Genomic DNA, 14,936 nt, shown 5'->3' on the forward strand with positions numbered 1-14,936 from the left:
TAATCATGTAGCGTATGTGGTTTTTGAGGGCTATTTAATTAAACGACCTTTTTTTGGAGAGCTGGCGGGGACGCGGCGTGCAAGAATTTGGCCATGGCGAGAGAGTGTATGTATTGCCAGTTGTTAAAAACCACCCGCTTCTCAAGTTGAGCGGTGGTGTGGCAACACTGGGAACTGTCAGAACGCCGCCACAAGCCTAATGAAATGAAATTAAGATATTGAATAAAGGATACCGTTCTCAGATATTATAAATTACGAATGTAAGTAGTTGCCTACATCTGCTTGCACAACGGTCGAAGATAGCGATGTGTTATTATTTATTCTTACCTGTACTTAATAATAGGCTTTTCTTATATAAAATTAGTAATTGGCTCATGTTTTGATTTGATCCATGTATCTTTTGTATTGTTATTATGATTGAGTCTATTTAAAAAGGGTATTGTTAAAAATAACGCATGAACAATTAATCACATAAAATTTATTGATCACTTCTAAACATATAATAAATTGCAAACAACATCATAATTTTTCTATTCGCTAAACTTGTTTTTGCACAGTGGTTTTATTATATATTTTTAAGAAGGTTTTAAAATATAATAATAACATAATTATTATCAATCGTAACAATGCTTATTGTTAAACAAACTGTTTCATTAACACGGATGAAAAGTGAAACGATAAAAATATGACAATAACAACTTTACAATATACAATTGTGTGATAAAATATATGTATACATATAGTAAATATTATAAATATTTTAACAGATATTTTGACAGTATCATACAGAACTGAGCATCTTTGTTAACTTGAGATAGATTTAGGCTTGCAATAGTTATAATTATTACATTTTTTATAACAAATTAATACAAAAATTTAATAAATAAATATTTATATATATTTAAATATAATAACAATCAATTTTTGTTGTAGCTAATAATAATTTAACTCATACATATTTCGTTTAGCTAAAAAAACGTGATCAATTATATTAATTAAAAATATATTTGTTATAAATAAATGAAAAAGCATGAAAATTGTTAAATTTCATATATAGTAAAAATTTTGATATGATAATACGTGTAATTTCAGTTTTCAGTTCATTTTCCGTTTAATGAAACAATGCCGATCTGTAACGGAATTTAGATTATGGAAAAAGTATACAAACAATCAAAAGGACAGTCACATGTAATGTTTTAGTCAATGTATTAATTATTTAATTTAATGGATACTATATTTACAAGGGGGTAAAGTTCAGTATAATTTCTTATATTAACGTTGTAAGTGAGCTATTTAATTATATAATATACGATCTGGTGGTGATTGATGAGATATATGTACAAAATGTAGACTTTTATACAATTTATATGAACAATTAACGGTGTAATCACAATTTATAATACCGCCAAATATATATGTATATACATATATTTTTTATATAAATTAAAACACGGACATAATTCTAGCTACCAATTAATATTTGTTATTTATTATTTAGAATAATTTCTATGCAGTCAAATCTCATTTTAATTGTATGTACACTCATACACATACACAGGTATATGTAATTAATTAACTATAAATAAAGAATACATGGAATAGATTTGTAGTACTCATTATATAATTTGAAGTTAAAATTGATGATTTATAAAATAAAAATAGTGATTAAAGATTTTTAAACTTAACAAGTATATTAAAAAAATCAACTTTTAAATAAATCTTAAATGCTTTATTAGGATTGTGTTCATATCATATTTAAATATAATACAACATCTTCGAATGAAACTTCATAGTAAAATTCGTCTATTACATTCATATAATGTAAGTCATTATTGCATAACATAAAGTCAATGTTATATTGCTTTTTAAAGAAAGTTATCTAACATAAAGTTAAATAATTAAGTATCATACATTTTAATTTGAAATGAAAGAGTTTATTTCAATCATGGCATCACCGCTTAATAACAACTAATAGCTATGCTTAATAACTGATATGTGTTTAATTTCAATAACTAATAATTATAATTATAACAAATATTGCTATTATTCACTAGTAATTTATTCTAATACATTATAGGAAAAAAATAATAAAATTAAAATAATACAATGTTGGTAATATCATCTTTTCATATTAAAAGTATTGATGTATTTATATAAATATCATAATAGCTATCACATCTAAAAGGCAACATTTTACCAATAATAATAATTAGTACGCTTTTATAACACATTTTTTATTAAAGAGGTGATGCCATGTATCATAACCTATACTAATTCTCTAATAGTTTTTTTGTAATTGACTCTAAAATGTTTTTTTTTTCAATTTCAATATCAATAAATAAGCACCAATTTAACTAGGTATCTTCACATTTAAAATTAAAGGTACATATATCTTTGGTTGCGGAACGTTTGAGGTTTCGTATTAAGAAAGAGTTTATTTTTAGATAAATATAGTTATTCTAGATCTAGATAGTGAATAAATATAGTTTCATCCATGTCAGTTTTGGCACATAATAAGGTCTCTTTTTATTAAAATATATAAAATAAATTTGAAGAAATAAATTTGTGGAACTGTAAGTGAAGAATTTCACAGTCATACAAATAATAAAAAATAAATTAAAATATGTTACAAATATACATATTAGTCTTTTAAATTCATAACATTTTAACTACACATTCATTTACATAATTTTAAATTTATTTTGTATTATCGAATTACTAATGGCAGTGTATTATAAATAAATTCTCGGTGAAAAAGGTTTTTTTCTAATTTAAATTTTTTTCTAAAAAAATTATAACCAGATGTAAACCATATTTTTTATATTGTTTTTTTATAGATGATTCCTAGATACAAAAAAATAGGTATAAAATTGATTTTGTAGAAAAGAGGATTTAGAACATGTTGCCGTTCTTAAGCACGTCCACTTTTCCCTCCTATTCTTGTAGAATTCGTTATATTGTTGTAGAATTTTCAGATGTGCTCATCTTGAATGTCTGGTAAAAGAGAAAAAATGACAGATTATGACAAATATATAATTATTAAGAATAACGAAACACGAAAAAATTTCATAGACATAATTTTTTAGTGTTTCATTGTTTTTAAATTAAAATCTCCCAAATTTATCTTATACTACTAACATTTATAAAGTGAATTAAAAATTACTTTATAAGTAAATGAAATATTATGATAATATAAAAAAATGTTCTAATAATATAAATTTTTTAAAATAAAATACTATAAAATAACATATTGATTTATAAAATTATATAATAAATAAATATGTATAAAATGATTGAAAAAAGACAAGACATAATAATAGTAGAAGTAAATTTTATAAAAAAGACAACATGCAAATCAGCTGAAGGATCAAAGAAGTCATGCAACTTAATCTCGTTACAACTTAACACCTGATTCAGAATTTGAAGTTTAAACGAATAGTTTCAAACTAATGTGTTTCTTTAAAACTTGTATTTATATAATGTGAGAGTTTAAATATAAGAGTGTTTTGGCTTTTTATTTATTAAAAAGTGTTTGTGCAATTATTTTAAAATGTACAGAATGCCACAAATTTATAATTGTTTTTAAATGTATCTTATCTAATAAAATTATTAGATTTTAAAGAGAAGCGATTAAAAATTTTCATTCAAAATATATAAATAAATATATTTTAAATTGAAAGAAAATTAAAAACAGCTTTTCTTTACATTCCAATGACTTTTATTATAGTAATAATATAAAATATATTTTAGAAACAGATTTTGTGCCAATTGATGGTATGTTCGTGTTGATGAGTGTTTGGAAGAGTTATACACAAAAGCTCATGCAAATTAAAATGTATTTTGTTGTTGTTATGTAATGAAGCAATTACATATATGAAATTAAAACTTTTAGCTTCCAAATAAAAAGTTTTTAGGAGTTAAATAAAGCGCTGTAAAAACATAGATAATTTACATTTGGAAGAAAGTTAGGTAATTTCAGTCTCACGTGGGATGAAGCGTTAACAAAAAAATACGACACAGTCTGAATGTATGTCATAATGCAAAAACATTAAACAATTAAAAAATAACACGTTTTTACATACATTTAGGTATAGTTATAGCAACTTAAAAGCAACGGGGGGTGGTTTGAGTATCGAGCAACATACAACATACATATACACCAATCATTCCAGAGGATGTTACAAGAATAAATTTGGGAGCATTACAACCCTTTTTGTAACGTTTCAATATCGCTCTTAAAAGTTGTCATCGCCTGTCATAGTTTTCGTCGTTTTGCAAACAAAACACAAACCACAAAGGTATTAAGTTATAACGAGATTTGACTGCATATTTTTTTACTTATTCGTAAAACCATAATATATCAAATACATTTATTTTTATTTGATAATAATATAATTATTAAGTAGCATTCCAAATTGTAATATAATATAATATAATACGTTTTATAAATACTGTAAGGAAAAAAAAGAATTAACATATAATGTCATAGTACAAACCTGAGAATGTTACACTATGCTGCTCTGAAATATATATTTAATCACCGTTTAGTATTTTTTACATATGTTTAAAAATATATTTATATTATATGAAAGCAATTAAACGAGTTTACCGATATGATAGTGTTGATGTATTAAATGTATATATTTAGAATTTTATTTCTTAAAAAGTGTGCGTGTGTCGTATTGCGAAAATGTGCTTTAATATTTAAATAGTGTCGATTAGGTGAAAATTTTATTTATTATTGTAAACATGAAAACGTCTATTCTTATATGTATTAAATGGGCACATATTACATACAGTTTATTTCAACATTACATTATATAACCATAATTTATTATTTAAAAGAAAATGTACCCATTCTAAAAAATAACAATTTTTAAACTCTGATTTCTTAAACATATCTTATATCATCGTAAAAGGACATTATTGTTATTCATTTCAAGGAAGTGGATTGTCTCGTTAGTTTTTTAAATTATTCATTAAACTATATGTATATTTTTGACTTATAACTGTTCTAACACATGCCAGGATGTTTTTAGCTTAAAAGTAGCTTTTATTTGCCTAGTTTAAGATTAACTCATATATTGTATAATAAAAATCAAATAACACGATAATTATTGTCGTAGATTTAAATTATTAGATCGTATGGACGGCTTGATGGTATAGATTTAATTTAATAAAGCATTCAATTTCACATTGATATTTGAAGACCCCAAGGCACATTGCTAAAATATATATAATATAGTTTTTAACTGAACTGTGAGATCAAAATGTATAATTTATGACAATGATTTGTTAGGCTACATAATAAATACACTGTTCAAAAGTGTTTTCTGAAGAAACTTTTTTTTTACTTTTCAAAAGAAAAGAAAGATGTTCCTTTCAATCGTGAATCTGTGCAAAAATTAGATTAGCCATGAATTTATACTATAATATATACGTAAAATCTTATTTTACTGAAGAAATATGATACTTAAAAAAAAATTTGACATATACGAATATTAAAATAACGGAAATTTAACAGCGCGGCGAGATAAAGGACGACTCATCAATAAAAATCACCGCAAGGAGTCCGAACCTGGCTGGTTACGGCCTCGCACAACCGGCAGAGACTAAAGCCACTATAGCTACGCCACAGTGACCAGGCAATTAAAAGACTTATGTCACTGCGCCTACGCATTCCAGAGGATCAACGCAATTAGAGCACTCCCTCAGACAGTCTTTATTAACTGACAGAATATTTAATTATATTTAATAAACATAATCAATATAACTAATATGTATTTAACAATGAAATTTAAAGGATTGCGTCTCATCCGGAATCATGTCAGTGTATCCATCTGATATTTTAACATAGTAAAATTCATAGCTAGCATACAAGTTTAAATGTTTTTTGTTTTAAATACAGATTGTGTTAGTTAGCATAGTCTTGCCTTGACGATCTTCATTTTATAACACCATTACGATGGAAGAATTAATTTGTATTTTAGCTACTTTTAAGTAAGACACCCTATACATTGTTTTTTTAATAATTGATTTAGTATTTTTATACATTTGATATTTAATAATGATTATTCTAATGGTAAGTCTTTGGGGGTCGTATATAATATAATACATAATTTACACAAAACACCAAAATTATTTTTTAGACCTAAAATTGAGATCTCACAACTTTTTTTTAAATAGTGTATTATCAACAGTTTATTATTATCCTAATTGTTTTTAATATACATTAATATTTTATTTTATAATCCTCTGATTATGTATTTTTTGTTAATATATAAAAGTGTTATTCGTGTTGTTCAGTATCAAATGTATATGAGTGTTATATGTAATTTTCAGGCGTTTCTTCAACGACGGGTAACTTCAAGTTATCGGCTTCCTGCTACAGATAACTTTCGGAAAATTCCATATCAGATTGACTGGCGCGGCTAGACCTTGTATGCAACGAGACTCCCATACCAATGGTAGAGTCAAAGTCTGATGCCAGTGTAGCATAATCGGACGTCATCGTAGCATAGTCGGACGTTAGTGTAGCATGATCAGCAACAATGAGCTGATTATTACCTTGAATTATCGCCGCAGCTGGGATAGTCTGTTGATTAACTACTGTCATTCCGACTACAGTCTGGCCAACTTTTTGCGCTTCCTTCTCGGCTATTTTCTGCTTTAACGTTCTAATTTTTTCTTCTTTCTATAAATCGATACACGTGAGTTGTTTAATGAACACCGCAAAAAATATATCAAGCAAAAAATAAATGTGCATACATCAGCTATGAGTTGTTGTAATTGATCGTTTTCAGCGAGTAATTTATGATAACGTTCCTCGTCCTCTTTAGACATTCCCGCATCTGGGTTATATTTCGATTCGGCTCTATCTTTAGGATGTCTAATCACTTCTATGACCTAATAAAAACATTTTAGCTTACTAAAATGAGTTTATTAAATATAAAAATCGTTTTTCTTGCAAAATGTTTACCTTGGGTACAAATATTAGAGCCATACTTAGAAAACAGCAAAATACCACAGCTAAAGACACAAAACAAAAACTGGCATCTTGCTGAGATGCCACAACCATGGAAACTGGAGCGGTGATAAGGCAAAGGACTACTACATTGTAAATGGACATGCCGACGTATCGGCTATCGTTTATTTGACGCAACTTTACAGATCTAGTTTCGTATGCCAAGAAGAGTCCAAATACTAACACAAGTCCTTTATATCCATACATCACACCTTAAAATATAATTGGTTGTTTAAATGGTGATAGTTTCGATAAGCAAATGTCATACAAACCGAGCGTTATACAAACCGAGCCATATGGTGTTGTGTTCGCTTTCGCAATGCTCCAATTCGGGGCGTATTTTCACATCATCCAGCGCATTTGGAGGATCTTCCAATGGGAATACTTCGACTCTTCTCTTTAACGGATCGCGCAACTGCCACGATAATAATATCACGGCATCGATCACCAGTAAACCAGATACCATCGTGTATAATTTCCACGGTTCAACTTTTTTCTATAAATAATAATAAAAGCTCATATATGAAGCAATACGGGGGTGAGTCAAATGAAAACCTTAAAATTATGATATATTTAATTTTGCGTTAATTAATGACGTGAAAGGCAACTTTATATCATAGTAACAATATAATGACAACATCACTAAATAAAATAAGTGCGTTACTATCCAATTTTTCCAACCTTTAACGCTGAGAAATGAAGGGAGGGGGGGATTTTATTTATTTTTCCGTCACAATGGCAATTTATTATTTTTTTATTTATAATTTAATTTAGTAATATTGCCTTCATAGTATTTATTCACGTCTGAAGTGCACGTAAACGGTTCTTCTTAATCAGTATCTTCATATGTATATTCACGGTATCTTGATTACAACGCTTGGAATTTTTTTATCAGTGACTCTGCGTCCAAAGTGTTTAAAGAAGTATTTTATAAAACCTCCAAGCTTCTTGGAATTTTTTTTTATATATTAAACTGAAGTGGGCATATTATTATTATAAAGGGTGCTTTTCTATGACTATCGATCATTTCAGTCTCAGTTTTGTAAAGTTAAAATAACGAAATGGTCTAAATCAAAGAAATTGTGTTGGCGAATATAATGTGAGAAAATATTTTAGACTTTTTACATCGATTCAGAGGTGGTGTATATTTTTTCCCCTAGTGAGTTTTTATACTTCATAGGTGTTATAAAAAGTGTTTTTAGAGGTTTGTTTTTCGACAGCCAATTTGACAGCTGACAGCTGATTTGTGCTCAGTTTGGTTCGCCATTTCACTATGAATAGACTTACGCCAGAACAACGCTTGAAAATTGTGAAAATTTATTCCGAAATACGTGGTTCAGTTCGTGAAACTTAGCATGTCCATTTTACGGTAGTTATAAACATCTATTACAGTAAGTAAATCGAATAATCATAGATTGTTTTCGCACCATGTATACTCAAATTGATAATACGCATCCGCAGAGACGTCGTACAGTGCGAACCGAAGAAGTTGCTTCTGCTGTGGAGCGTTGTATTGAGGAGGACCCGAATGAGTCGATTTGGCATTGTGCACAGAAATTGGAGCTGTATCCATCCACTTTATAGAATATGTTGCGGAAAGAAATTGAGGACTTTCTTGGTAATGCTTTATCGGTGATATTAATGCAACTAACAATATAGAAATGATTTGGTTTATATTATCTGAGGGTAAGATTTGTTCCTTCAGTCAATTCGAAGCATCGTTGAAGGAGTGATTTAGTGTAATGGTTTTTAAACTACAAAATGATTCGCAAATCCATTGGAATAATGGAATGGTGCTGAAAGGAATATACTTGTTCTTAATAAACTTGAGAGAATGAGTATTATCCATAATCAACAAGACGTTGAGTGGCAAATTATATTCCAAAAGAAATGTTTTCACTGCAGGATCGAAGACTTTGTTTATCCACTCAATAAACAAGATATGAGTGACCCAAGCCTTGTTGTTTGACTTCCACATAAAATATAACTGGCTTTTCTGTACCTTGAATTTTTGAAGACTCAAATCATCGCTTGCATATGAGGGTATGACGGTCTTTCAAGAGCTTGTGATTTGGCATTATTTTTTCTTCTGCCATATATAGACCTTTTTTTGCAAGAGGAAGAAACTAGTCCACTGTTCGTCATTGCTTACAGCCCCCCAGTGAGAGAAAAAGAAGAGAATCATTGGCTCAGTTAGAGAGAAAATGACGCAATACGTACTGCTTTGATTAAATAAAAATTTATTAATTTTTTTATAATGTTGCGAAAAACTTGCAAACTAAGTTGTTTGCAATCTAAAGTCTACTGTACATTAATATACAATCTTTATTAATATTTTATCGGTTCCTCAAATGCAATTGTAAAAATCTTTGCAGCTCTTATTAGGAAATTCATCGCACGGTTCAATGTTGGAAAAAAGTTTTAAAAAGAAAAAGCTTCTTCCAAATATTTATTAAATAGTAAATTTTTACTCTATTTGGGGTAATTCGTCCAGATTCTTCGACCCCTGTATCGAAACTTAATCCTATCTTTGAAATACATATGTATGTATATTTAAAAAATCCCTGTAGTCATTTTACTATTATTTAATTCTGCTTTATGGTTATGGTGTCTTTTTTAAAAATATTTTTACAAAGCCTGGCTACTCAACCAATTCAGTTGCTCATTTGGACGCAGATCTTCGCCATAATATTTATGGCACATTTCTCAATCATTCAAAGCAAAACCATGATAAATAGTGATAATCAATATATTCAAGGTTTGCATTTGACTCACCCTCATACATTACGAAGGCATGCTAGTTATTATTTATTACCTTAGGGTCGACTTTCGCTTTGGTGGTGAACCGATGCACTCTCCACACTTTGCTGAACATTGCGCCATATGCTAGCGTGAAACCTATGCTGAGAAGCCACACTCTGGCTTGGCAAACAGAAGCAAATCTTTCTGGTGGCACAAATCTTCCATCTGCGCCGAGTGCGACCAAGCCAGCAAAACACAACGTGCAACCGCACAACATAATGGTGTTGCAGACAGGATGGGACGATTGGATTACTCTGAAAGAATGGATACATGGAAATGTATTTTCCATAAGGCTGATTTATAGCCGTCGCGTTGTTTAATACCTCCTGTGACTGTTCCATATGTTGAATATAACTAAACCAGCAGCTATACAAACTCCAGCGGCCGCCACGGCTGTGACACATGCGAAAAGCGGCAACGATACCGTTCTTAGTTCCCTCCTAACCACGGTCCTGTCTTGTGGCACTTTACCGCCTGAAAGCAGAGCGTATATACCATACATATATGCATCATACATGTTAAACTTGTTCAAGCAAAAGATCGAAGGGTTCAAGGGCACTCACCTGCCCACTTTTCCCTGTTGAGCCACGTAAGATTGTCGGCTTGAGTGTCGTAATAACCCAATTTCACGTACTGTCCCCCTATCATCTGCTCTATCTGGGTCAAAGCTATCCTGTCTCCTTGCGACGAAAACGCCACTATGCCCTGAGGGTGAAAATGTGTAAATGGATCGATGTTTCATAAATTTATGATACGCGCACGCACAAAACATAAACGTATTTCAGCATAAACTCGGATAATCTTACGGATACGCCGAGGAACGACGTGGAATTTATGGCCGCGTATATGTTGTCTGCTATATCCTTGTCGGTGTACGTGAAGTTCTTCAAACTTTTGCCGCTCTTCGCTAGCCTCTCCATAGTCTTGTTGAAAGCTGCAAAGTTAATTTTTGTTTGTTATTATTTAGTATGACTTCAAAGTACATGTTACTTTTTGTTCGTTCAATTTTGATATATATTTTTTGCAATGCTCACTTCAATAAATCATTAACATCATTAAACTATTTTATAGTAATAAAATATATTGTTTGTAAGGATCAAAAGATATCAAAGGAGGGCTTGATGGTTTTTAAGAACCGGGTTTGAAAAACATTTTTTCAATAAATCTGCATAATTTGAAAATCGATATTTTAAACTTTGTAACCCAGTTTTTAATATTATTATTATTATTCAACATTTTGCCATCCTGAAAGTTGACCGACAGAAAGTTCACTGCCTGGGAAATTTGTCGAATGAAAAATTTACCAACCCCGCAATTCGTCGAATTAGTTCAATGATTCTACAATTGATCATCTATGATTTATTTATTAAAAATCATAAAACGTCAGTTAAGGTATTTAATTTCTTAGTTTGTCATTTTATTCGTGAAATACATATGAAATTTATATTTTTAATATTCCCGTAATTATTGATCCAACTTCAATGAATTCATTATTTTCATCATCACCTTAATTTTTTTAATTTATAATTCTGCAAAATTTCATGTATCGAATTGTTTGGTAAAACCGAAGCTTTAAATCTTCCTCATGATAATGTAATGTACAATAGTTGTATTTGAATAAACAATAATATGAAACAATGATGAGATTTTTCTTCCTGATAATAGAACACATTGGTATATATAGATAATTAAATGCAAGAAACGGATTTCATTAAAATACGATTACGTTAATGTAATAATAAAATAATAAAAAAAATGAGTTACGAAGCAACACATGTGTGTGTAATTAGTATACGGAAAAGCTTCACGAAACGGGAAACCATTATATAGATAAAAACAGATCATATAAAATTACTGCTAGTTTATATCGATTATTTAACTTAAAAATTTTGGAAGTTCCAATTTTTTAAACATGTATCGTTTTTCAAACTTCTCTCGTTTTATTTTTTTTTCATTTATGCAAATTTTATAGTTTAATAAGAGTGATTTACAGCACTGTGGAGGTATGCATAATTCTGTAGAATTTTGTAACTGTCGAATTCTTTTGAACTGATATATTGCCCTTGCAAAAATAATTAATATAAATAAAAAGGTAAAAAAATCACATTGTCCAAGTAATCATGAACCTTCTAAAGATACTAGAAAATGAACATTATTTTTTTTAAAATCTTTACAATTTTTAATCTTATTAGCTAATAATGATATAGTCTTTTAATACTTTTTACTTGAATGCACATTCGAGATTATATTTTACTATTAAAAAAATTCTAAAATACAGGTTTGAAATGGAATATCATAATCCTTATAATGAATGATAAGTTACATAAAATATAAATATATTTTCGTCAAAAATATTTAATGCCAGAATAGCCTTTATTGAACTATAAAATTTGGCGAAATGATAAAAACACGAGAGAAGTTTGAAAGACGGTTCAATTTGACTTTATGTTTAAAAATTTGGTACTCATCAAAATTTTTAAGTAAAATAATATATATAAACTAGCAGTAATTTCATATGATCGTTTTTATCTATACAATGTTTTCCCGTATTATGTATTTTTTTCATATACCAATTATACATACATGAGTTGCTTCGTATTTTATCGCTTATATTATTTTATTACTACGTTCACGTAATCACTTTCGTCAATTTAATTTTGGTCAAGCAAATTTTATATTATTTATTCGGTATTATAAATATAGAATTTAACTTACTATTTTTAGTAACGGTAATATACGATTAGTTATGGTTGTTTTTAAATATATTATAAATGCATTTAAGTAGAGAAAAAGTTGACTTTCTGATCTGATAGTGTGAAAAATATTAAAAACCCTTGTATTACGTTGTTTCGGTTAAAATGGAGGAGCCCAATTTCACACCCTTTTTCGTATGCACCATTTGATGTTCTCTAACGCTTGAGTAGCAACGAAAATTGTATCTTTTTGCAGTTAAATTTGACCCAAAATTCAGCATAAAGGCGGATTTACGACTATGCATTGATACGTTTATAAAATGCAAAGATTATATTTATTTGTAAATTATTTAACGTTTAGGGCTTCACGTTACAAATTCGAATGAGATATTTGATTGAAAATGAAATTAATTTTTGCATATTTTTTCAAGTTTTAACAGTAACGCTTCAATTAAATTGAACCCTTAGTTTGTGTTTGTATTTATTTTAAAAATGACGGATTGAAGAATTTGCATTTTATTTTGCGTTATAAATGTTGGGAAAGTATTTTTAAAATATAATATGTTTAAAAGGATTATGAATGGTATATAAGTTTTCGAAAGGACAGTTAAAACTCTAAGACGTCTTACTAGAAAAAATGCTAAAGAAGTTAGAGAAGTATCTCGGTCAGTTCATACAAAGCAGTTTTATTATATTTTGGGGGTGGAACAACTGGCAGTTGAATTTGTTGCATGTATTTTAAATATTCAACAAAAACAGCATACTGAGCAATTGTTGAATGAACACGTATCAAACTAGTGTTTCTCCCCGAAAATTTTCATAGAGCATTTTTTTGTTAAAAATATAATTTGTACGCATATTTCAAAATGTTTTATAACTACTGAATTTTTTATCCTGCTGCATAAAAAGCTGGGTCCGTGCCAGATGTTTGAAAATATGCATGTTTAAATAAAGGTATTTGAATGACAAAAACTACTCTAATCAGCCTTAACCATTGCTTTGGTAATCTAAATAATTAATAATCAGATTACAGGAAACGATGGATTGTAAAATTGCGAAGGGGCTTTTCAGAGTTGTACTATAAAATTTCCCTTTCGGCGAACTTAAATCTCGTCTTTAAAATAATCCAAGGAGTTTTTTTTATTACGAGCTGTTATTGACAATTTTCTCTACGATTCGGGAGCCTGAAAATTCTTAGTATTCCGACGCTCTGTAATCAATCGAAGTCCTACGATTATTTGCGTCCATTATAACAAATAATCATCCTATTGAAGTTTGTTTTCTTCAACGACCATTCAGATCAATAATATAAACATATCTACAATAAGATACTGTATTATTATAATCACGAGAATAAATGAAAAATATCTGTAAACCAGAATGCTTATTCACAACCAAGATGCACGGTTGTGTTAGCGAAACAAAGGTACAAAACGCATATTATCAGATCGTAAGGTAAAATAAAAGATTTTGCACTACGATAACGCTTCGTCTCCCACTTTAATACTAATTCATGAATTTGGGCCATTAAATATGGCCACCTGCAACTTTTTCTTAATCAATTTAAAGAAGTTTTGCAGCAACAGAGGAGATAAAGGCTCACTCAGTAAGCTGTTTAATATACTGAATAATGCATAACATTCCACATATATTTTGCTAATTCTAAGAAACGTTAGCATAACATTTAAAAAAAAACACTTCTTATATCGTCGCTGCAGTTCTAATACCTCGTTTTGGCTATTTCTGTGTTAAACCGTAGATGAAATTTATATACCAAAAGCAAATTATCGCTAAATTTTTAGCGAATTTTCTTACCCTTATGCATGTTTTCTTATGTCTCATAAAATAGTAACGTTTTAGGCTATAAAGTATTTTATATCACAGCGACGATATGTTGAGTTTTAGTGTCAAAACATGCTTAAAAAAAATTATAAATAATAAAAAAACCACCTCAAACTGGTATCTCTACTGCACATTTTACAGATATAATGAACATAAGTTCTTCATGAATATAAGTATTCCATTACTACCCTACAGAATTACGGTCAATCAAGTTACACGAATATCAAATATTGAATACCTAATGCCACTGCCCATACGGCGTCGTAGGCCAAAGGCGCCTCTTGATAACCTTCCGGATAGCGTAGATTGTCGATGTCGTAGCCGTCGCCTCGTAGCACGTCGTTCAGCCGAAGCCTAAAAATATGATATAAATATTGTATTATTATATAACGTATAGGCAATAATGATAATGGAATAAATTGCACGAGAAAAGGCGTAATGATGACGCAAGCACAAAATTCAAAGCCGAAGTGCTTTCGAGCACAGTTTGATTTATTAAACGTCGAATATCAATTTTGCACACGGCTGAAATTTAATTGAAATTTGCACAGCGCGTTTGATTTGCCGGCAATAAA

The 14,936-nt window shown here is 29.3% G+C and overlaps 1 protein-coding gene across 4 annotated transcripts in view; it reads right to left on the reverse strand.

Moving 5' to 3' along the window:
- Positions 1-1,707: 1,707 nt before the first annotated feature.
- The window catches only part of GABA-B-R1 (gamma-aminobutyric acid type B receptor subunit 1), a 333,811-nt gene continuing 320,582 nt past the window's right edge, over positions 1,708-14,936 (reverse strand). For 2 of the 4 annotated variants that reach the window (XM_088184582.1, XM_088184585.1), the window contains exons 10-19: positions 14,600-14,715; positions 10,633-10,760; positions 10,390-10,531; positions 10,150-10,300; positions 9,840-10,080; positions 7,313-7,520; positions 6,980-7,236; positions 6,769-6,906; positions 6,568-6,694; positions 1,708-2,994 (exon numbers count right to left, since the gene is read on the reverse strand). In XM_088184582.1, coding sequence (XP_088040708.1) covers positions 2,972-2,994; positions 6,568-6,694; positions 6,769-6,906; positions 6,980-7,236; positions 7,313-7,520; positions 9,840-10,080; positions 10,150-10,300; positions 10,390-10,531; positions 10,633-10,760; positions 14,600-14,715 — 1,531 coding nt within the window. In that variant the 3' untranslated portion in view covers positions 1,708-2,971. Of the gene's footprint in view, positions 2,995-4,718; positions 6,695-6,768; positions 6,907-6,979; positions 7,237-7,312; positions 7,521-9,839; positions 10,081-10,149; positions 10,301-10,389; positions 10,532-10,632; positions 10,761-14,599; positions 14,716-14,936 lie in introns of those variants that run through there. The other 2 variants (XM_088184583.1, XM_088184584.1) reach the window with 1 other exon arrangement.

Source organism: Plectrocnemia conspersa, unplaced genomic scaffold, assembly GCF_051122295.1.
Source record: "Plectrocnemia conspersa isolate PC_06_02 unplaced genomic scaffold, ASM5112229v1 ptg000004l, whole genome shotgun sequence".
Lineage (NCBI taxonomy): Eukaryota > Metazoa > Arthropoda > Insecta > Trichoptera > Polycentropodidae > Plectrocnemia > Plectrocnemia conspersa.